The sequence below is a fragment of the Ostrea edulis genome, chromosome 4 (assembly GCF_947568905.1).
Source record: "Ostrea edulis chromosome 4, xbOstEdul1.1, whole genome shotgun sequence".
Classification (NCBI taxonomy): Eukaryota; Metazoa; Mollusca; class Bivalvia; order Ostreida; family Ostreidae; genus Ostrea; species Ostrea edulis.
Genome location: NC_079167.1, coordinates 80,264,380 through 80,289,207, shown reverse-complemented (window position 1 = coordinate 80,289,207; position 24,828 = coordinate 80,264,380). Strand labels below are relative to the sequence as shown.

The 24,828-nt window shown below is 35.3% G+C and overlaps 1 protein-coding gene across 1 annotated transcript in view; it reads left to right on the top strand.

Annotated features, from left to right (window-relative positions):
* Positions 1-23,448, top strand: part of LOC125670720 (HAUS augmin-like complex subunit 3) — a 33,633-nt gene extending 10,185 nt beyond the window's left edge. Inside the window, exons 5-14 of the mRNA XM_048906071.2 lie at positions 243-354; positions 837-1,028; positions 1,172-1,314; positions 1,426-1,560; positions 3,734-3,917; positions 4,908-5,060; positions 11,924-12,020; positions 12,885-13,023; positions 15,579-15,756; positions 21,983-23,448. Of these exons, the coding sequence (XP_048762028.2) occupies positions 243-354; positions 837-1,028; positions 1,172-1,314; positions 1,426-1,560; positions 3,734-3,917; positions 4,908-5,060; positions 11,924-12,020; positions 12,885-13,023; positions 15,579-15,756; positions 21,983-22,111 (1,462 nt within the window). The 3' untranslated portion in view covers positions 22,112-23,448. The remainder of the gene's footprint in view (positions 1-242; positions 355-836; positions 1,029-1,171; positions 1,315-1,425; positions 1,561-3,733; positions 3,918-4,907; positions 5,061-11,923; positions 12,021-12,884; positions 13,024-15,578; positions 15,757-21,982) is intronic.
* The last annotated feature ends 1,380 nt before the right edge of the window (positions 23,449-24,828 follow it).

The following is a 24,828-nucleotide window of genomic DNA, read 5'->3' as shown; positions in this document are numbered from 1 at the left end:
CTATTCTCATATCTGTCGAAATTCCCAGGTGTTAAAATGCTTGTACTATATTTATCAAGAATCATATGCATATTGTTCAGCTACAATGTACATTCCATTCATGAGGAAATTTGTTAAGATATCAAAGGCGAAAACATTTGAAATATGAATTGTGAATATGATGTTATTTATTTAGATATGTGTATAGATATTCAATACAAAATGAAAGGTAGAGTATTCAATATTTGAAGTTGATATTTCAGTCTTCATCATACTTCAATGAATCATCGACAGTCTAAGCTTTCTCAGATCGAAACAAAAGTGAAATCGCAGTACAAGGGAAGATTGGAGCAAAACCTTACAGACAATGCTAAGGTTGGTTCTGAAACAGAGCTATACTGTATTTACATTTATTCACAAATTACTGATAGTTAAAAATATTTGTGTGAAATTATATTTGTGAGTGAATCTACATATATATAGCTGTTTTCTTTTCCTCTCACCCGATTTAAAGGGCAGTTGAGCTTTTCTGATCAGAATTTCTGTTGTTAAACATTTTTTTTCTTTTTTTTTTTCTACATTTCCACTGAGCAAAGATATTTATTTCACAAGAACTGTAAGGATACAATTTGTCTTATAAATTATCCTCACGTAGTGTAGATTTACTAAATGATCATGCCTAGTGCTAGTGTTGGCTTATAATAGAGGTCTAAAGATTGCTGTAGGAATCTTTCCATCTGCAATTTGATAAGTTTGTGAAAATTTTCCGGGAAGATCTTTTCGGAGTAGGTGGCACCGGTAAGTGTTGTGGCCCCTGTGTTAAGATTTAATGATAGAATTACACACTAATTTTCCAGGTAAATTCTAGTTTGGAGCACCTGGTGGAGACAGTCGGACAGCTGAGTGAAGTCTACGAGTTGCCTGTTCAGGAGAAAAGCAAGGAAGCCATACCCATGTTTCTGTCTCAGCTTCCGCTCGATGACTTTTACCAGAAGGAGGAGAAATTCTCTCAAGAGTTGTCTTTCTTTACAAGAAAGAAATTTTTTGAGGTATTTGTGCTACTTATAAACTCAGGCTCTCTTTAGATGATTCTCAAGCTTTAGTTTGTTCAAAATGGTATAATTATGATGAATTGAATTTATAGTTGTTTTAGGGAAGTCTATTAGTCACAAGAAATATATGATAATTGAAGGGCATAGCAGATGTAGCTGGGTCAAGTGAAGGTTCACGCTATGAGATTCTAGAAATTAACGACCCCAATCTGTCTTTAATCAGAGGTGGAGGTCAAGCAATTAACATCAGCCAATGCAAAGAACTGTCTAGGATTCAAAAGAGGTAAAATACCGAATATTTTGGTGAAAAACAATCTTTGAAATGTGAATTTGGTTACAAATGTTAAGAAAAGATGTACAGTGTACATTTCTAAAGTATTTGATTTTCATATAGTTTTCCTGCTGCTAAATTGAAACACATAGAAGCAAAAGTTGCAAGTGTTCAAGCTGAGCGTCGCTTAGAAACCGCAGAAGATATCTTGAAGTTGATTCAGGCAGGGGAATTCTCCAAAGATTGTAACTCTATCAAGTAAGTTATTGTCTTGTTTTATGTCGAACACTGAATTTTCGTATTCCTTGCTAGCTAACTTTTGATGGGAATGATGTACAATGTCTTCATTTTCGTTTTTTTTTTAATTGATAACTTTAGCAGAGATATGAGTGTTTAAAACAGAAAACAGCTTTAAATAGTAGAGGTCCATGACATTGAGTCATGCATTTAATGAAAGTCTGGGCTTTTTGTATCATAGGGGTATATAAACAATGGAAACTTGAGATAATTTGTATAACTGGATACCCAGATTATCTCATTAACCGCATACCCATGTTGTGAGGGAATTACCTCATTAATCGTTAACACAGATCATGAGGAAATTACCTCATTAACTGGATACACAGATCGAAATTATCTCATTAATCGGGTCACAGATCTTGAGGAAATTATCTCATTAATCGGGTCACAGATCGTTAGGAAATTACCTCATTAATCGGGTCACAGATCTCGAGGAAATTACCTCTTGCTTCCTTTGTTTATGAATCGTGGTACAGTGTATATATTTACATGTATTCCTTGTATTTTGTAATATCTTGTTTTGTATGTGCTCGTCTTTCGACAGGCTTTATTACGGTATGGGCTTTCCCATTCATCAGTCTGTTTGCTTTTTCATGACCGGGTCGTATCTTTCACACTGTGAGGCCTAGGACTATCAAACCTGGTCAGCTGATGCATCTTGGTGGTAATGTGTGTCGTTACCCAAAAATAGTCTATTGTGGCGAACTGGAATGGATCATATCTTTCACACTGAGGCCTAGGACTATCGAACTTGGTCATTTGATACATTTGGGGGGAAGGGGGGGGGGGGGGTGCGTGATTCTATTGTGACCCAAACATAAGTCACTGTGGCTTCCTGGAATTGTATTGCTACATTTGAAAATTGTGTCTGGATCATATCTTGCCCACTTTGAGGCTTAGAACAATCAAACTTGGTTAATTGATGCATCGTTGGTGTGGGATCATCAGGGTTGGAAATTCACTGAAAAAAGCAGTCAGTCACAGGGCTGGCTACTTTTAAAAGTTACCAGCCCTGCTCAAAATCTGCCAGTCCTGATAAAAAATATTCATTATTATTCTATCGGATGCGCTCTTCTTAACTGCTAATGGTCCATACACCCCCTGACATAGTTTACAATACAGCTTCCCATGTGTTTCATCACTGATCAGCCATCTAAACTCCACTTTCCATCCCGGAACAATCGTACATCGTCTTTTGTTTTGGTTGTATGCTGGTTTTTTTCCTTGGAGTCAACCAAGGGACACTTTTCTGGGGTTGATAACCCCAAAAACTTTCTCATCATCTCGCGGATCTCGCGCTCGCACGTTTGTAATAATGCTGAACGTAATTTGTACTGCGAGCGCTGATTGGCTATAACATTCAGACAGACCAATGAACGAATAGATTACAATTCCTACGTCTTACATGTACCTTATTCACAACGATACCTAATCTAACAACGGATAGCGTCTGTACATTTTTGTGAATGAGGGGGAAAAAACCCTCTTAAAAATAGAAATTATCGGTTTAAAAATAGGAACTGGCTATTTAAATTGGCCCGACCACCGGACTGTCATCTAAAGTTTTGTTCCCGTCCGCCTGAGAAACAGACCGTGTCGGGCGGGCTATAATTTCCAACCCTGGGATCATGATCGAAAAGTAGGTCACTGTAACCTTATTTTAGAATTTTATGGTTATACTTTTTCATTTGTGTTTGGATCATATGAGTACTGCCTAGGATCATCAAACCTTCTCAATTGATACATTTCAGGGGGGGGGGGGGGGGTGTTGTGACTCAGAAGTAGGTCACTGTGGCCTACTTCTGAAATGTTATGTCTAATCATTCTCAAATTGTGTCCAGATCATATCTTGCATACTGTAAGGCCTAGCTCCATCAAACTTGCTCTGCTGATGCACCTTGGATGGAAGGTACATTGTATGTCATGATCCAAAATTAGATCATGGTGACCTACTTTTGAAATTTATTAGCTATCCATAATTATTTTGTTTCTTGGTCATATATTTCATTCTGTGAGACCTTGGATCATTAAACTTGGTGTATATCTCATATATTGCACACACTAGGTAACGGAGGTTCGTCAAATCTTATCCGTCTTTAATACTTTGAAACATAGTTTTATGTATTGATAGTGAACGACTGAGTGCTGCTGACTCCTCTCTACAACGAGTGGTGCGGGATTTAGAGACTTTGTCTAGAGATGAAATCCCAGGGTTAATTCAGGAGAGTATGGGTGCTCAGGTGTCTCACATCCTGACCGGGGACTACAACCTAAAACTGGCTCGACAGGATTACTTCATCTCTAACCAAGACCAGGTGACAATGAAACGGGGGGGTTTGTTCTCTTGTGTACTGAAAGTTGAACTATCTCAGGATTAGAGCTTGTGTACTGAAAGTTGAACTATCTCAGGATTAGAGCTTGTGTACTGAAAGTTTAACTATCTCAGGATTAGAGCTGTGTACTGAAAGTTTAACTATCTCAGGATTAGAGCTTGTGTACTGAAAGTTGAACTATCTCAGGATTAGAGCTTGTGTACTGAAAGTTGAACTATCTCAGGATTAGAGCTTGTGTACTGAAAGTTGAACTATCTCAGGATTAGAGCTCTTTTTCTTAATTTTAGATCAATTTAGATAGATCAGTACACTTTCACAATGCTCCTTACTATTAAAGACAAATCTACATGTATACAGTTCTAGATCACATCCTCTAGTAATTAGGTTCATTTCCTGGATATTTTATATCGACATGTTAATGATTATTTTGATAAATTCATTATACAGTCTGTTTTAGGCCAACAACTGCCTACTGGGCTTCCCCCAGGTACCTGTCCACTCTGCTGGGCTCCCCCCCCCCCCCCCCCCCCCCCCCCCAGTCAATTCTGTCAGCAGAATAAATTGATGGTGCTAGTTCAAAGCAATTATGTCCACAAAAATTGAAATATATTGCAAGGCTTCTCAAAATTATGTGAAAAAATACATGTACATTGTTTTTAAGGCAGACATGACTGAATTTTCAATTTTGCATACTGTAAGTGTATTTATTTTAGCGAGATTCAAATTTTAGTGGTTTTGGCTTTGAAGCGAGAGCTGCACTACAATATGAAGTTCTGTATTCCTCCATTCTCATAGATAAAAGAAGTACTAAATCATGATTATTCCAAGTAGTGCATCAGCTCGTATGGTGCCAAATTTTGAATACGCTAAAATAAGTACTTTCCTCCATGGATAAATTTTAGAATTTGAAGAATTCTGAAACACATTTACAATTCTAGAATATCTGTTGAAAGACAGTTTACTGTTTTGAAGGTTATCCGTCCTTTAGTTCAACAGAGGGCGAGGAATGAGTTTCTGACCATGGCCTTTGAACTTGAAAACCGTAACCATAGGGACATACATCGTCTGCTGGTGGCTGTGAAGCAGCTTTTGCAGAACCACTTAAAAGGATGGCAGGCCAGAATGGTAATTTAAAGAAATGAAAAAATTATAAAATAATGTAACGGTCTATGGGGGTGGTCTTATCTTTCGTGGTGAGGCTTGCGTTACATGACTCAACCTGAGCCTAGGAGGGCTTGTGTGGCACAGTGGTTCAAAATTTAACACCCTTAACTTCCTATTTCGCAACACTGACTTATCTCCCTTGAATCATCTACTTTGATTACTCAACTCTATCACTCACCACTGCCTACAACCAATACCTCCTATTATTTACCCGCGCTCTCTAAGGTACACTAAATTTATTAATACACGAAATCTCTTAAATTCTCTTCTCTATTTGTCAAGCTTACTAACACCTAGATTGTAAGGAAGTCACAAAATTCCCTAAACACTCGGTATCTTCTGATTCGATTCTTACTCTTTACTATCCCGCATTTCCAACTTTGTTGGAAAACCCTCAATTCTAGAAAACCTTGTAAATCTCTGCATTCGAAATGAGACAAAATACAATTTTACAATTTATTAAAGTGGTTAAATCTCTCAAACAATCAACAAATTCTAAACTGTTTCAAGTCACCTAAAACTGTCTATAAACAACTTTTCCCACCACTATTGGAAAATCAATCAACACTCAAAAGTCGAAATTATTCTTGACTCCCAATCTTTCTCCCAGACCTCCTGGATGAAAGTAAAAACCAATAACTAAAACCTAAACCCTTGAACTTAATTTCTTAGTGAATTTCCAACACTATTGAAATTCCTGAATAATTTCTAAATCTGAATTCCAACAAGTCTGAATTCCAGTCATAAAATCACACCAAAATTAAGAAATACACTAGCTTCCTCAGCTAAATGTATAAATTACACTAATCTAATAATAAATGAATTTCAATAAATCTGACACCAATTTACTAAATATTCAACAAATAGCAAATATCAGCGAAGTCTAATTACTCACTAAAAGTCACTAAACTCAAACAAAACTTCTCAGGAAATTCCACAAACAATTCCAAAAGACCCAAAATGTGCTGGAAATATACCTAGCTCTTCCTAAAATAAAATCAAAAAGTCATTCTCAAGTCCAAATACAAAAATGCTCAACCCATGCTAACTTCTAACTCCTTACCCCTAAAGCGCTGCTTCACTAAGCAAATGAACCTCGCAGAAGAACCAGAATTCCTTGAATCTCCTCCTTTTATACAAAAACGTGACGTAAAGGTTGGAAAACGTTGGACACATTGGAAAATGTCGGAGAATCTCTCGTGACATTTCCCACAAGTGGCAAAACTCGTAGAAAAATCTACTAAGTACATACAAGACAACTATTCTGAATTAAAATCGTCACGAAATACATTCCTAAACTGAAATAAGTAAATTATCATCCATTTAATGCAACAAATAATACAATTAACTCCACAAATAACGAAGCTATCGTAACTTTTACGATCGGGCTCGACCTCCATTGATTAAGACAACCAAGTCTGTAAACAAATTCTACCAGTTTACAACAGGACTATAAACCATCGTAAATCAACTGAAAACAAGTTAAACTACAGGAAAACATGTCATCATCCATAAAGCTATGGTTTACTTTCTACAGGATCCCATTTAAGAGGTCCTGGCAAATTAAGTAAGCTAAAATTCTACAACTGCCACAGCTTACGATCAGCTGATTTCTACTAAAGTCAAAACATGTGCTCAAACTATTTCAACACATACAAATCACTTAAACTTTTCAATAATCACCTATCAACTACGTGAAAAGCATAAATTATACATATTCCTACAATGTCAAGTCAATATACACAAATACAAGTACCTCTAAACTTTCATCAATAAATGTCATCAATAATCAGGTTCAGTAACTCTGTATGAAACTAATCTGTCAAATCACTGGACTGTTATAATAAATATGTGAAATATTGGTGAGGATTTCTGTTATGTAGATAGAGATGGGAAGTTTTATTTCATACATTCCCTTACTTATTCGGATAATTTCTATGCAATGCGTGCATTTAAAAGAGGATTTTAATCAGTTGACAAATGAGCTAGTATTATCTGTATAAAGTAATATACATGCAACAAATTAAACCATAATGATATTCACTACATGCACTTTGCTTTTATTGAATAACTGGATCAGGATCAAAATCTTAATCTAACAGTCATCGTCTTTGTTAATGGCATTGTCATTTTCATCAGTGTGTCTCTTGGCTAAACAGTACATGCAGGTTTTCTTATCATTTTTATTCATCTCAATCAATGCACTTTCTGCAAGTTGAACAAATGCTAAGAAAAATTCCTTCTTAAGTTGAGTCAGGTGAATTTTGTCCTATAAATGAGTTCAGTAGTGAACTTATCCACAGCTTATACTGAGGTAATTTGTGTATTTGACCACTATTGTTCAGAATTGCTTATTTACAGATTTTGTTATACCTCCTCAGTCATCTTCACAAGTCAAGGGTTATTGATTCGTTACCTCCATAGTGTTAAATCTAGGATCTAGAGAGGGCACACATATCATATGTTCAAAAGGACACTTTTCTTCGTGGCAAGACAATTTTGGGGCATTTTCATTGTATCGTACTATAGTACCGTATTTTGCCGAATATAATACGCACTTTTTTTTTAGAGAATATTTTTGTGCCAGAAAGGGGTGCGTATTATATACCACAATAGGTTTTTGACCTTTTCTTTCCAGATGAAACTCGGCGATTAAGTAGTGTAATATTTCACTCAAAGACCAAGGCTTCGGATACTGTACGCCTTTTCACGTTCACCTATTTATTAACTAGAAAATTCGACCTCAAGAAAATTACTACAGAAACGTAAAATTGCAGAAAATGTGATATATATACTTACAATATCTAAATAATTCAATTATCATGAAACAAACAGCCAATCAAATTGCATTGGATCTGACTATTCATTACATCGCATGCCGCCATTATTGAAAGCATTTGTACATAATAATGCCTTGTCACGTGCTAAAATTGTTGGAAAATAATTTTGTCACTTGCTAAAAGTTGGTTTACTGTAAGTTTTATGAATAGGCCTAATTTTTAATGAAATACTAATTTGAATCTTTGAAATAACTATTCTTGTGTAAAAGTGTGTGTTTTACGAAGCCATTGTGTGTACACTGTGCTTTTGTTAGATACTCCCTCCGGGTAAAGAAATACCTAACAAAATTTTTTTTCACACATTTTAATAGTCATCGTAGTTAACGAGGAGTTGATAATTTGCATCTTTGTACCTACCATGGTGTGTTGATTACAGTAAAATAAGTGATAGTTTAATTGTTTAATTTTATTTTTATAACATCGGCTATTTGATTGATTTTAAGTTTCAACAAAGAAAATATCGAGTCAGTTAAGACTTTAATGCTACAAAATCTCGTGCTTTGCTGAAATGAACAGGCTTGTCCATGTTGATATTTCCCTGAAGATTCTCATTGAAGATTACCGCGATGTAGAACTCATCTCAAAAAGTTTGCAAATTATTGTGCGTTGTTTAGAATTCATTATTTCGGCAAAAATATTAAGTGAAAATTAACACTAAGTATAAAATAAAGATTACCGCTTGGTCAAATTTTTTGCTGCGTATTATACACCTGAAGTGCGGTTTTTCACCAACTTTTAGGCTCAAAGTGGGGGGTACGTATTGAACACCACTGCGTATTATATTCGGCAAAATACGGTAATAGAATAATCATTTAGCCTCTTTAAAAGTTAATACCTGCTGCCTTGATATTAAACTTTTCAATCAACCTTGTGAAATAAAGAACAATTGTTTTCATTAACAAATATTGTTTTAAAAATTTATAGAGAAAAAAGGGCATGGTGCAATTAAAAAGGGCATGGCCCCAGCCAAAAAGGGCATGGCACGGCACCATGCTAGTTTGCTTTAGATTTAACACTACTCCACTAGCCCTTGACATCAGTGACTATCAAAAAATTGGGCTCGTTCTGATTGTTTCCACAAAAGAGTGGAAACCATTGAGAATGTGGTTCTATTCATAACAACGGGAAGCGATTCAAATAACAAGTGTATTGATACCTACAGTTATGGCTATTTTAATTGTTTATGCAATATTGTCTTAAGCAAAAAGGTTTCCAAACTTGATCTACTACCAATAAACGTAATTAGTTGTGTAAATATTACAATTGGGCGTGTTTATCAATACAGCAGTATGAGATTGCGTCATTTGTATCCATGTACACCATAACAAGATGCAGTGATTTCATTGGATGTTTTATTTATAGTGGATTGTGTAATAATCGAATGAGCCCATACTTTTACATAGCGACTGATGTCTAGGGTTAGTGTGAGGTAACGACTAACGAATCAATAACCCTTGACTTGTGAAGATGCTCCTCAGCCTTCTCAAAAAAATCTCCCCCCCCCCCCCCTCCCCCCATCTAATTTCTTAGGCAATGATATCCTCCCTTTCCAACTCATCATAGTCAATGCAACGCTTACATGTCATGATACTCATCTGTGGAGCATTATCCTTGCTATTTTATTTAAGCTGCAGCCTCGGACTCCCCTCTCTCCATTTCTCAAGGCCTGTTCCATTTCTTTTCATACTCCTCCACTTTTTCTCAACATCATCTTGTGTCTTTATTCCTGGCAAAGCACTATCGAAAATTTTTATTTGCATCATCTCATATAACAACATTATGATATGACCTTCCTTCCCTTACCAAAATGGTGGAAGGTCAGGTAAAGCACACGTCAAAACAAACACAATCGGCTAAACGTTTGTAAGAGTATCTAGATACAATATCAAATGTTGTAGTGATCAAAGGAAGAAAAATAAAAGATAAATGAAAACTAATCAACCGTCAGACATCCAGACCAATTATAAGAAGTATATCAGGCCGAGTTCATTTTCATCAGATTTATCCAATAGTGCGTTGCTTTTGAGATAGACCGTCTCCTGCAAACAAATTGGGAAAGGGGGGAGGGAGGAAGACCATGTTCCTCTTTCTTCAAAAAAATGAAGATGCTGTTGTTTCAAAATTGAGTGTATTATGTGCAAGAATCCCAGTGCAACTTAATTGTTATTCTCAATTTGTTAATGAAATGTATATAAAACCAGAGGCCTGTTCAGCAGAGCGTACGCTCGCGAATATTCTCAATATAATCAATTGGTGCTGTAGGCGAGCACTTGTGTGCCCCCACTGTTGAACGCCTCGGCCACTTAATTATGCCATATATACATGACCTTTCGCCACCATTATTAGTATTTTGACATGAAATGGCCACTTTCTAGCCTTTTTTTCAAGGAAACATCTAACACAGGCATGGACAAACTTAATTTTCGCCATAGACTCATCTTTCCTGTGCATTTATGAAAGAAATTTTTTTGTACAAAAATCAGCGTATTAACTAATTTTAGTAGAATTTAGAAATTTCATCACTTTAAATGCTATGTACTCTCTCTCTCTCTCTCTCTCTCTCTCTCTCTCTCTCTCTCTCTCTATCTCTCTTTCTCTTTCTCTCTCTCTCGCTGTAAATATCAGAGACTTTTGGACATCATCTATTTGAGGAAATGAAAAGGGATTTCTTTTAGTTTTTTCTTTAAACTTGAGAATTTTTTTTGGGGGGGGGGGGGGGGGGACTGTCATGAAATATGGTGCTAGGATTACTCAAATAAACACAACCAAGTCCAATTTCCATAAACAAAACATTTAATTACAAGGAAAAAAAATATACAATAGACGTAAAGAAAAAAAATGAAATGAAATAAGAATAAACCTAGAGGCGACTCAGAATAGTTTCAATTGTTCAGAATAATATAAGCCCTTACGCTAATACTTTCTAGTTTTGGAACCGGTTTTGAATAACGTTTACAAACATATACAGTGTACATGTATTCAGTAAACTTTTCTTAAATACAATCACTTCATTTGATGATCAATTCAGAAGTGTTCAAATATCTACCATCTTTCGTGAGCATCAGATGATTTTTGTTCTGGATCCTGCCGATATTAATTTTAAGAAAATGGAACACAATGACACCACATAATCACACAACACGGTGTAGACTTTACAAAACAGGTGACACACAGTACAACAGGTAAGACATAACGTTGTTCCTGCTCCCGGATATTAAAATGCCAGCATCGTCATTTCTTACTTCAACGGGCCACCATATCTTGCGCCACGTGGATATCGAGTGATGAAATGGTCCGGGTCCCTGCACTTGGTCTCGTCCCGTCAGTAGTGTTATAAGACAAACCCTCATTCCCTATGATGATTGACATAAGAGTGGAAAAAATAACAAACAACGTAACTCTTAACATAACAAAATGGCGCACGTTCACGTAACGAACACGTGTTACTAAATATGAAGAAAAATTCCGCGTACTTGTATATTGCTATGATAAACACAATTTAAGAAACAAAATACATAAAATGAAATATAAATACCTTGAAATTGGTCTTAAAATATAAAACAAACGGGGGAGAATTTTAACTGCCCAGCCCCGGGAACACCACGCTAATGCGTCCACTCACTCTGACTGCACGGACTGAACTGAGGTATTCAAATCAATATCTGGACACGGGTTTTGTCAGCAAATAAAAATGTGGGAAAATATGAAACATAACCAGCTACTATCGAGTTACAGGGACCAGAAAATCATCCATAGTCCTGTCAGAAGTGTAAAGCTATTCATGAAAAGTATAAGGAGGAAATAATCTATGCTTAACATTCGAAGTCCTGTGTTGAATATCTTTTTCCCCCTGATATTTGTGCATCACTATCACAATTTCTAGTTTTCTTTGATATTGTTAGTTGATGGAATGGATAAATTCTAACTTTTTCTGTAATATTGACAGCAGGTGTACATGTGATTTTTTTGCATTCTGTCATTCAGAAAATGATGGAGGACCCCCTGTTGACGTCAGCCAAGTTCAAGAGAAGCACTATAGACTCCAGGGACAGTTTCTCCAAACGATTACATCAAGTGTTGGGTAATTATTGTGTGCGATGTAGAGGGATTACTTCATCAGGCTTTCACCTGTAGAACTTTGTGCATGTGACTGTAAGAGAAAGAACTTGATGATGTAATCTTTGTGAGAGAGTCATTAGATACACTGTCTATACCATGATTAATGATCAGGGTTCTCAATAAATTTAGAAGTATCGGGTGAAAATAGAAAAAGTACGACGAAAAATACATAGTTTAGGCACTTAAATCTAGCATTGAAATCATTTGTAACATGTCAGTAAAATGTATTAATTTACATTTATAAGTGACTGTGGTAAATAAAATATAAATCTTCCTATTACATTTATGCACACATGTATGTAATTATATTTGTTTATGTGCATGCTGGGTATTTTAGAGTGATCTAAATCTAGCAAGAACCTAAGACTCTAACAGTTTATGATTTAACATACATGTAATACCCTGGGAGAGAACTAAAATAGGCTGTCCCTGCTGCCCAATCCCATATGTTGATTAAATCGAATCTGATCAAAGTATGTAGCTGTGCTCGCTCAAACGGTAGCACCATCAGCATATTAAATTTAACAGTTCAAAAGTTTAATGTAATAATGTAGAAAGGTTGAACCTCTCAATGAATGCTACCTAGCTTTGGTTTCTTTTCAAAATAACCAGCTCTTAATGAGAACTCTGAATGATACTATCGTCAATGATGTGTACTTTGTATTGAGATCTTAGGGAATCAAGAAGTGTGTGTGTGTTTTGTAAGCTGTTGTCAAATTTCTAGTCAGAGCAATTATTCCCACAGAAGTACCTCATAATGCTACACGAAATATCCATATATTTCAGTACAGTTTAGTTTTTACTTATACATATGATGGTTTTTCAGAAGTAGAAGACACACAGCACCTTTTCCTTACATACTCCAGCCTAGAAGATGGAGCAGGCAAACTGAGGCACTCTTACTCTGCCAGCTGTAACCATGCAGATACAGTCAGGGGAAGCCAGGATGAACTGCTAGAGGTTCTGTAAGTGTTAGAGATGATGACATCATGTACAATGTCAGATTATAGAAGTTCTGTAAGTGTTAGAGATACTGACATCATGTACAATGTCAGATTATAGAAGTTCTGTAAGTGTTAGAGATACTGACATCATGTACAATGTCAGATTATAGAAGTTCTGTAAGTGTTAGAGATGATGACATCATGTACAATGTCAGATTATGGAGGTTCTATAAGTGTTTATAGAGATGATGACATCATGTACAATGTCAGATTATAGAGGTTCTGTAAGTGTTAGAGATACTGACATCATGTACAATGTCAGATTATAGAGGTTCTGTAAGTGTTAGAGATACTGACATCATGTACAATGTCAGATTATAGAGGTTCTGTAAGTGTTAGAGATGATGACATCATGTACAATGTCAGATTATAGAAGTTCTGTAAGTGTTAGAGATGATGACATCATGTACAATGTCAGATTATAGAAGTTCTGTAAGTGTTAGAGATGATGACATCATGTACAATGTCAGATTATAGAGGTTCTGTAAGTGTTTATAAAGATGATGACATGTACAATGTCAGATTATAGAAGTTCTGTAAGTGTTAGAGATGATGACATCATGTAAAATGTCAGATTATAGAGGTTCTGTAAGTGTTAGAGATGATGACATCATGTACAATGTCAGATTATAGAGGTTCTGTAAGTGTTAGAGATGATGACATCATGTATGGTGTCAGATTAAAGAAAAAAGTCATATAGGTTGGAATTTAACATCTGGTCATACATGTAAAATGCATTTTCAGGGAGACTTTAAAATTCAGCACAGTGGAATGTTCTGATTGGATATTTGAGTTTTTACTCTCTTGCTAGATGATGCTTTTACATGATCTGAATGACATGGACCTGTAAAAACGATTAGTACTGACAACATTCATATTTAGACTTTTTATTACAAGACAGCTAATTTTGAAAATGAACTCGACAATAAATCACAAAGCTTGATGACAAAATGAACAACTATTAGAAAATGAACAAACTTCAATACGTGTAACAAGTTCTCCAGTGTATCGAAGGTTTTCATTAGGGGAGAATCTGTAGCTCTCTGATCTATCCCCAATTTTTACCAGAGAGCTACAGTCCTACATCTATTGCTCAAGATGTGAAATACACATAAAATATGTCTGGCCAGGTTTTGACCTTGGATATGGTGACCTGCTGAACAATTTCGATCATGTGCAGGTTGTTCTGTGCTAGCTCACCAAGTATGAAGTCCGAAAGGTTAACTGCTCTCCAGTGATGTGTAACTGTTACATAAGAGCGATTTCACACAGCCTGTCTGTTCTGGTCTTAATGTTGGATATACTGACCTGCCAAGCAATAGAGATTATTTGCACATGCCAATCTTGACCAAACTTTATGTTCACACCATAGCTTTATCTTACCAATGTACATTCATGTTATTACACCATAGAAAAATTTGTTCACATCAAAAAAAAAATTGATAGTTTCTTGGGCCAAAAATTTTGAATGTTGATGAGGTGGTTGTAGTATGAGTTATCTTTCCTTTTTATGCTGACTGTAGAATGAGTTACCTTTTCTTTCTCATGTACATGTATATAGGTATCACGCTGGTAATTATTTTTACTATATATTACTATAGAGGTAAAAAAAAATCATTAAAAATCAGGTTGCAAAATTGATGCCGAATAACGCAGTCGGAAATGTTCTATGTTACCTGTCTCGTCTGCTGACACCGGAAAAACAATACCCTACGCGGCATTTTCAAAAAAAAATTATTACCCGCAGATACGACTACCCTCAAATCCATGTGTTTTTCACGTGTGTAAACAGCTGGAGTGCACCTCTTGAAATAGCCTCAGCTACCAACATCAAATAGTTCCTTGGTATACACTTGATTATTTCTACAAATTACACAAAATTTCCTAATCAGGGGTACAAAAATTAAGAGAAAAGAAGAAATGAGAAAAATTGCACATGAAAAAAAACCAGTCCATTTTGACTGGACAATTACCGATGTGATACCTTACATAGAAAAAGCAATGAAATTTTTTTTTCTATTAAAGATAGCTTTAAGGAGGTTTGCTACACCAGAGAAATATGATATGGATGAAAAGTGGAGGATATGTACATTATTTTGAAACACTTGAATAAAGTAAATTTGAAAGTTTTCGATCTCAAAATATTGTTGTAGATATCCTCTACTTTTCATCCATATTAAATTTCTCTGTGTAGCATACCTCCTTAAGCCGCCTTTAAGCGAGAGATTCATTTGTTTGGTAAAAAGTGGACTGGGGAAATTTTGTAAATGAAATAATAGGAGATGGTAGCTGCTGTGATGATTCAAATGTAACCCAAGTAATCAAAAGTTGACCAGTTTTCTTTTCTTTTGTGGAGATTGCTAGGGTTGAAATGTTGGGAATGTTGTAAAAAAAAATTCCTTACTATTGATAATTTGGAACATCATGATGAACATAGTTATTATTTTTTATTGGTTGATTTTAATAAGACTGATTTATGATGGTATGTAGGCATTATGAGAATTGCTGTATTCCAGAGAACAGAATATGCAGTCTAGTGAGGAGATGATGTACTCTGGCTCCAGTACAACACATGGCCAACCATCCATGACCCCACCTCAGCTTCAGTCAACCATGACTCAGTTAGAGGGAATGCTGGGAAGGCTTGAACACACCATCAAAGACACAGTTCGGAATCTGGAGCAAAAGAAACAGGTATGCAGGAGAAGACAATTTGATTTGTCAGTTGAATCTTGTAAATGAGAATGACTCATTTGTTTTTATCTCACCTTGAGAAAGTCAGGGAATGCATGCTCTATACTTCAGGTACAGGGATGGGGTAAAATATAAAATATCATTAAATGTTTTCAATTACATTGATGATTTTGTCAATTACTTGCAATAACAATTACAGTGATATTAACCAATTTAATTAATTACTCTCAATTACTTAGTAGAATGTATTCATACATTTCAATTATACCGAGGTTTATTTCAAAATGTCTTGGAAAACTTGACCATGCAGCCTGATCCATCCAGTATGTTTAAGTTTTAATGAAGTGAACTCTTACTCGGCTATTTTTATGGGGGGGTGCATATTGTTTTTGTCCTGTCTGTCATTCTGTCTGAAACTTTAACCTTGCTAATAACTTTTGAACAGTAAGTGATAGAGCTTTGATATTTCACATGAGTATTTCTTATGACAAGACCTTTCCGTGGGTACCAACATTTTTTACCCCTTGACCTTGGAGTTTGACTTACTTTTTGAAAACTTTAACCTTGCTAATAACTTTTGAACAATAAGAGATAGAGCTTTGATATTTTACATGAGTATTCCTTGTTACAAGATCTTTCCGTTGGTATTTAACCTTTTGACCTTGACGTTTGACCTACTTTAAATTTTTATACCCCCACCCCCACCCCCCCCCCCACCCCCCCCCCCCACCCCCCCCCCCCCACCCCCCCGCAACAAGTTGTGGGGGGGGGGTACACTGGAATCGGATTGTCCGTCTGTCTGTCCGTCCGTCCGTCTGTAGACGCAATGGTTTCCGGGCTCTAAAGCATTATCCTTTCCACCACATCATATACAGTGAAACTTCTCTAAACCGGCCAGCTGTCGGACCAAAAAAAACGGCCGGTTTAGAGGGGTGGCCGGTAAACTGAGAATTTAGCATTTAAAGATATTTCAGCTCAATTTGTGTTACATGTAGATATTTCATTGACATACCACAAACCATATAATATGGTGTTCAAGGACTATTATTTCACTATTGGAAATAAAACAAAATAATTTACTAACATGTTTATTTTCAATTTATAGCACTAAAACTAATTAAATATGAATAAACATTTTTACATTGACATGCATAAATAATGGAAAACATTCCGTTTAAATAAAACTGCATTTGATATATATGTATAGAAATCTGTAGACTAGCAGCATTTATGCAGAATTTCGGCTTCTGTTTTAATAAACAAAACAAACACATAGCCATTTGATTGCTGCAATTAATATACAGAGTAGGTACTGCTCACTTTGATATGGGGATCTATGATCAATTATCGGTGGAGATCAAACTAGTCCGCTAGTACCTACAGGTAATTATTACGAGAAATAGTCTTGCTGCAATCATCTAATTTTAACTAAAAATTTATAACAGGATACATAAAGAAAACACAGAGGACTATTATTGGAATTCCTCTTACCTATAAAAACTCTGTTTACGTCCATTGCTTATATCGTTAACAAATTTGTTTTGACGTTTTTGAAAAGTACAGTAATTCTAATTTTGATGTTTCTTAGGAATTTTAAGTCTATGGAAACCCCCCAAAAATCATTTATCTATTGAAAATTATCATTAACAGTCATGGGTTTGTTATTAATTAACTACCGCTTATATCCATGGTGCAACAATATGGCGTATTGATTGTATTCATTCAATATGTGCATATCTGTTTATAACATTTGGCACAGAAATTTGAAAGGGTCACTTGGATTAGCCAAGCACCAATTAACACCCTGGACAGCACAGGTAAACTATAGAACTTATAGAGGCCACTGGTGTTTTTCACACCTCCGGTGGATAATTTCCCACCTGGCCAGTAGATCAGTCATTTTTCACACCTGGCCAGTCTTAATCATCACTCTGGCCAAATTTACTAGTATTCAAATCCTGGCCTGTGTTATAAGGGTAAATTACACATGTTTGTTAACAATTGTACTTTAAAAAGTGGCCGATGTCCGGTTTTCAGGGGTGGCCGGTTTTGTGAGACTTTCTTTGTAAGGAAATGTTAAGGTTTCTGCCGGGACTTTGAAAATCGGCCGATATTCAGGGAGAACCGGTTTTCTGAGGGGCCGGTTTGGAGAAGTTTCACTGTATATGGACTACCCATGGGATGAAGATGTTCCCTATCGATTTTGGGGTCCAAAGGTCAAGGGCATTGGACATCGAAGTAGCAATATAGTTTCCGGGTTCTAAAGCGTTATCCTTTCCACCTACAGTCACCATATCATACATATGGACTACCCATGGGATGAAGATGTTCCCTATGGATTTTGGGGTCAAAAGGTCAAAGGTCATGTGCACTGGACATCGAAGTAGCAATATGGTTTCCGGGCTCTAAAGCGTTATCCTTTCCACCTACAGTCACCATATCATACATATGGACTACCCATGGGATGAAGATGTTCCCTATCAATTTTGGGGTCAAAAGGTCAAAGGTCACATGCACTGGACATTGAAGTAGCAATATGGTTTGGTTTGTCATGCCATTTGTTTTTTACATTCAGAAAAGAGGTAGTTTATACCTATTACCAACACCCTTTGGGAGATTGGGGTAAGCGGGGGTATTCTTAGTGAGCATTGCTCACAGTACCTCGTTTTTTTTACATTGGTCATAACTTTTAAATGGTAAATATTAGAGCTTTCATATTGTACAAGACCATTTCTTTTGACAAGATCTTTCTACTGGTACCAAGATATTTGCCCTTGTGACTTTGGCCATCTTCGGAATTGGCCATTATCGGGGGCATTTGTGTTTCACAAACACATCTTGTTTTAAAATATATTTAAATACATTCCATTACTTGTAACTGAAAGCAAAGTCAATTACAAATACTTCCAATTACTTTATAAAAATTCATTTAAATATACCTAATTACAATTACACATTTCAATTACCCCATCCCTGTTTAGGTAGGGATGTGATATCCTGGTTAAAATTTTTGAACTCCCATTTAATTCCCAAGCTATATAAGGCACTACCTGGACCAAGCATTGTAGGAAGTTGCATTTGTGTGTGTTCTCCTCTGTTTTATGTGTATACCCCACCAGGTGTGGAACGCAGTCCATGATAACTAGGTTAAAGTTGCTGAAGGAGGTTAAAATTTTTGGTCATACATGTATTTGTAAGTAAATCTATGCTTTGTAACAAGCTTGGTTCTGATGCTGTTTTCAGATGGTAGGCCAGGTTAAGGATTTTCCATATTAATGATTTTCCATGATTAATGTTAAAATTTGTAGCCCAGTGTCTGACCTTCTGTAGTATAAAAAATCATCTTATAGATAAAAATGTTATAGTCTTCATACCATGAATTAAAAAAAAAAAAAACCCAAAAAACACAGGTGTCCATAGTTTCTGATTGATGAAAATCATACGTAATAATGCTTGATTTTCCTGTTATTTCATATCTCAAATCACAAAGGAAGCCATTTTATTTCCTGCTTCCTTTTGATATGAATTTTATTTTCATTCACTACAGCATACATTCAGTTGACATGTTTTTCTGTGAAGGGAAAGCCCTGTAAAATGTGTCATGGTAGTTTCGGCTGAGAGTGGTTCACAATCTTTTATAATAAAGCAATTTTTAAAAATTGTTAAATTTAAGTACATTAGGATACATATACATGTATATTGTGTAAATAAATAAAAATGAGTTCACATGAATTTTATCCACCAAAATTAATTATTTTAACTTGTAGACTCAAATCCCACCTAAAAAGTGGCTATATGGTAAAATGACATCCCGATGATTTGATCTGAACATGTATTGCAAAAATAATACCTTTTTTTTTAGGTCACCTGAGTAAACTCGGGTGCCCTATTGCATATATTGGTTGTCGTTGTCCGTCGTGCGTTAACAATTGAACAGTTTTAACTTCTTTAAAATAACTACCAGTCCAATTCTTTTCAAATTTGGTATGAAGCATCATTGGGACAAGGGGGACATCAATTGTAAATTTCAGGACTCCAGCACCCCTGGGGCCCTAGGGCTGGGGCAAAAACTGCCCTAAATTGGCCAATTTTCAAAAATCTTCTCCTCAAGAACCACACACGTGTAAGAAAAACTAAATGAATAGTGATGTAGAGCAGGAAGGCCTCTATACCCAAATTATAAATTTCATGATCCCCGGGGTAGGGGTTCTGACCCCAGGGCAAGACCAAACTTGGTAGATAGTGTTTACGTGTAAAACACTTAGATAACATTTTGTGCTATTGATACTAAATTGAAAGTAAATAGATATTTAAAAAGAATAGGTAGTCCTTTACCAAAATTGTAAATTTGATGATCCCAGGGGTAGGGGTTTTGGTATAAGGGTGGGGCCAAAATGGTCAGTTATTAAATGTGTGAACAATAGACATTTTTATTTTCTTCTTGGATAACTATCATTCCAATTCTTTTCAAATGGTATGAAACATATTTGGAACAAGGGGGACATAAATTGTAACCAGCACCCTGGGGCTTTAGGGGCGGGGCAGAAACTGCCCAAAATAGACCAATTTTCAAAAATCTTCTTCTCGAGAACTGCACACATGTAAGAAAAACTAAATGCATAGTGATGTAGAGCAGGAAGGCCTCTACCAAATTTGCAGATTTCATGATCCCCGTGGTAGGAGTTCCGACTCCAGGGTGGGGCCAAACTTGGTATAACATCTTCCTTAGTGCTATTGATACTAAATTGAAACTAAATGGATAGAGCAGGTAGTCTTTTACCAAAATTGTAAATTTGATGATCCCCGGAGTAGGGGTTCTGACCCAGGGTGGAGCCAAACTTAGTATATAGTATTTATGTGCAAGTTTGCTGATACTGTATAAAATATAAATGCATACTTAGGAATTAAGCAGAAAAGGATGTACAAAAAATGGTGAATTTCACAACCCAGGGTTATGATTTGAGGATGAGTCCAAATTAGTCATATTTTTTTGTTTTAATGTTGATACACCTATTATTTAAAGCCTTTCATCAGTGTATGCACTTTTAAGGGCAGTGAAGTTTTAAGAACACACCTTTTTTTTAATACTGCTGCTGATCATTAGAATTTAGCTTAGATATTCAGAACAGTAATTTTTTTTCTTCTAGATTTCATAGCCCGTGGGAGTAGTGATACTTTTTCACTAGTACTCAGGTGACCAATAAGGCCTGTGGACCTCTTGTTTCATATTATATCACATCACAGTATACATGCATATTCCATCATAAATCTTATGCTATATATGCAAAAGTCGTTGTAATGACACGTTTTAGTTTTTTTTGTTTAAAAAAAAATAAGGTTGTATATACATGTACAGATATAACATACTGTAAAAATTCTATAATACAAGAACCATGACAACATTAATTAAAGGCTGGTTTAGCCAGATAACAATTTAAAATGTTTCCATTGAAAATTTTATGTTTTTTTCTGACTTTCACAAAGATATTTCCATGTGACTGTCTATATTTCTCAAAGGAGTATTTATTTTGATATATTTTCTTTGTTTCGGGCTTTGTTTCATAAAGGTGTATTTATTTTGATATGGTTTCTTTGTTTTAGACTTATAGGTGTATTTATTTTGATATGGTTTCTTTGTTTTAGACTTAAAGGAGTATTTTTGATGTTTTCTTTGTTTTTAGACTTCTAGGCATATTTATTTTGATATGGTTTCTTTGTTTTAGACTTATAGGAGTATTTATTTTGATATGGTTTCTTTGTTTTAGACTTATAGGAGTATTTATTTTGATATGGTTTCTTTGTTTTAGACTTCTAGGAGTATTTTTGATATGTTTTCTTTGTTTTTAGACTTATAGGCATATTTATTTTGATATGGTTTCTTTGTTTTTAGACTTATAGGAGTATTTATTTTGATATAGTTTCTTTGCTTTTAGACTTAAAGGCATATTTATTTTTGATATGGTTTCTTTGTTTTAGACTTGTAGGAGTATTTTTGATATGTTTTCTTTGTTTTTAGACTTCTAGGCGTTTTTATTTTGATATGGTTTCTTTGTTTTAGACTTGTAGGATTATTTATTTTGATGTGGTTTCTTTGTTTTAGACTTGTAGGAGTATTTATTTTGATATGGTTTCTTTGTTTTAGACTTGTAGGAGTATTTATTTTGATATGGTTTCTTTGTTTTAGACTTATAGGAGTATTTATTTTGATATGGTTTCTTTGTTTCAGACTTTGAAGAGTGACCCTCTGTTATACAAGGAAAGAAAATTGTTCATTTATTTCTTCACCAACCCTCCGTGTTTAAGACAGTTATTTGAGGAGATGTCATCTAGACTACAGGCCCAGAAATTACAGTGATGAAAAATTTCAGTTCTTCTACATATTTTGTTTACATGTTTATGTTGCTGATGACTACACCTTGAAAGAGTTTATCAAAATAGAAGGAAGTGATTTAATCAAGAAAAACATGATAATATGAAATAAGTACACATGTCAAAAAATGTCCAAAAGCATGCTATTCTGGAGTTTTTCGATCCATGATTTTCAAAAATTTAGTTCAATAAATAACAATAGTTCAAGAATACACAGGAGACCGGCCGACTTGAACTCAGGATGTGTGGTTCACTAACCTGATTCCTATATACAAATAATTTCACAAAACATTTCAATCACCATCTTGTGACGTAGTTTTAGGAGATGTATACGTTTTGATGTAGCAAGCTATTTTAATTATGCACTGCTATAAAAACAATTGACCATAACGCCATCCTTAACAAACTACTGATATACTGTAACCCTGCTCCTCATATAGTAATGAGTAAGTACATATTGATATGCATGTATTTGATTTAAATATTTGTTATGGTGCCAACACTGTAACCCCCATTTTCAAGGTCATATCCAAAAAATCTGTGACTTTGCTTTTAATGCTGAGCTTTTGGCAAAGGAACAGTGACTTCCTCTGTTAAACATCTTAGGTTTAATGAGGTGCTAGAGTCAAGAATTAAACTCAGGACCTCCCTGCTGTGAAATGTGTGCTCAAACCAATAGGTTACTGTGAATAGATGTAATTTTTAGTAGCAGTGTATATCTAAAGGTGAGTATTATGACACACTGGCTCTGTAACATTCTTACTATTAATCTAAAGAAACAGTCAGTCAGGAATGTACATATGATTGTCTACAGATATCAAACTTTCTTTGCTACTTTAAATCTCTCCAAATTTTCCGTAACTCATCTTTTCACTCAAGTGGCTAAGACCATTGTGCGTCAGTTTCATTGATTCTGGGGAAAAAACAAAAAACTTTTGACAGTATTAAAAGAACTATTGTTTGGGAAACCATCTTGCAGTATATGAATACTATAAAAATTCTTCTACAACATTTGAAAAATTAAAAGTTGGAAACAGAAAAACATACTTTGAAATTGAATTAGGAGTAAGACAAGGCAGTGTAATGTTTTATACACTTTTTATAATGACAATGGTCCTTTGTCGAACACACTGTAATCCCCAGGGAATGGTCTCCTGTTAAACATCCTTATTAAGAACATTCTATATAAACTTGTGACCAGTGTATTATGTACGCCTGTTAGATATCGTCTTTTATTTTCTAGAAATGTTTATCGATTACACATGTTATTTATTCATTGAATGTCTGAAATAGAAGAAGTAAATAAATCTTTATCTCCCACTCTTTGGTCTGTTTCATTGTACCCTGTCTTCCAGATCTTGTGGAGTAGATTTCTCTGTTGTTAATTCTGGAAAGACTTTGAGGACCATGCACAGATGGAATCTAGCCCTGAGGTCTTTGCCGTTGTTGATTTTATTGACTGTTTTGATGATCTCATCTTTTGTGATTGGGGTAGGGGGTTAATGACCAAGGAGGAGGAATGTTTTGGGACAATCAAGTTAAAATTAGATCCTTTGATTCACTTCTGTCACAATCATACGTGAGCGGATCAATTCATTTATTCATTCAAAATGGTGCATGAGGTACATAAATTTAATATGATTTTATAATTATATAAACAATATTGCCAAGAGTACAAGTATATAGATAATACATGCACATATATATTCATTAGCACAAAATTGAGATAGGGGCATAATGCACACAGAGATTTGGACATTTAATAAAATTACATGCTAGGGAGGGCAGCAGACGACCTTCTGGATATTAGAAATAGATATACATACCCGGTGTAGCGCCGGTAGATTATTTTTTCTTTATAGTTTGATGTCATTAATTCTCTAAATTTCAGTGTATTTGGTACTTAAATTGACAATATTTAGAAGCCAACAATTATCTCCGTAAAGTGGATAGGGATTTACATTCCAAGATAAAGTGGTATTCAAAGACCAGTATTACAGAGTGTGCAATTTCTCTCAATTGCTGGAATTCTATACCCAAGGATCTAATTTTAATTATATGTAGATTGCTTTGGGATTTGTAGATCTATGTAATTTCCAGTTCAGACCATGCGCGACGTTTCTCGATACATGTAATTTTTCATGACATTTCAGGAACAATATAATTGCGTTCTACCTTGTTCGTACAAAGTTATAGCTTAGATGTAGATCGAGAAAAATCTTTGGACCAATCTGAGATTGGACCCTAAATTCGTACCCTGTTGACATCGCTTCTCTCAATCAGCGGGGAACCAGTTTACCTGGACACTTGAAATCTAAACATTGAGCTAACCCGATCTACGTAATAGTGTTATTACAATATGAACTCTATAAATCAGAAATCATAAAAACTCTTCATGATAGAAAAACCTTTAGAGAATGGTTGGAACGCCGTATATGACTAAGAAATGTATCATAAAAGTAATCTTTCCAGCGATGTAAACAGTCCTTGTCTAGTTACACGTTTCCCGTCCGTTAGTAAGTGGTGTTTGGCTCCATGTTGCAAGCTGTTCTAATGTCATGTCTGGTCGTGGCAACCTCTACTGGACAGGCTGGCTGGTCTAAGTAATCCCGCTTATCTGTTCTTGCTTTGTCCTACAACGTGTGACTTGCTTTACATAACTTTAGACGGTGGACATTGACTCGAAGTTACTGAAACTTGTAT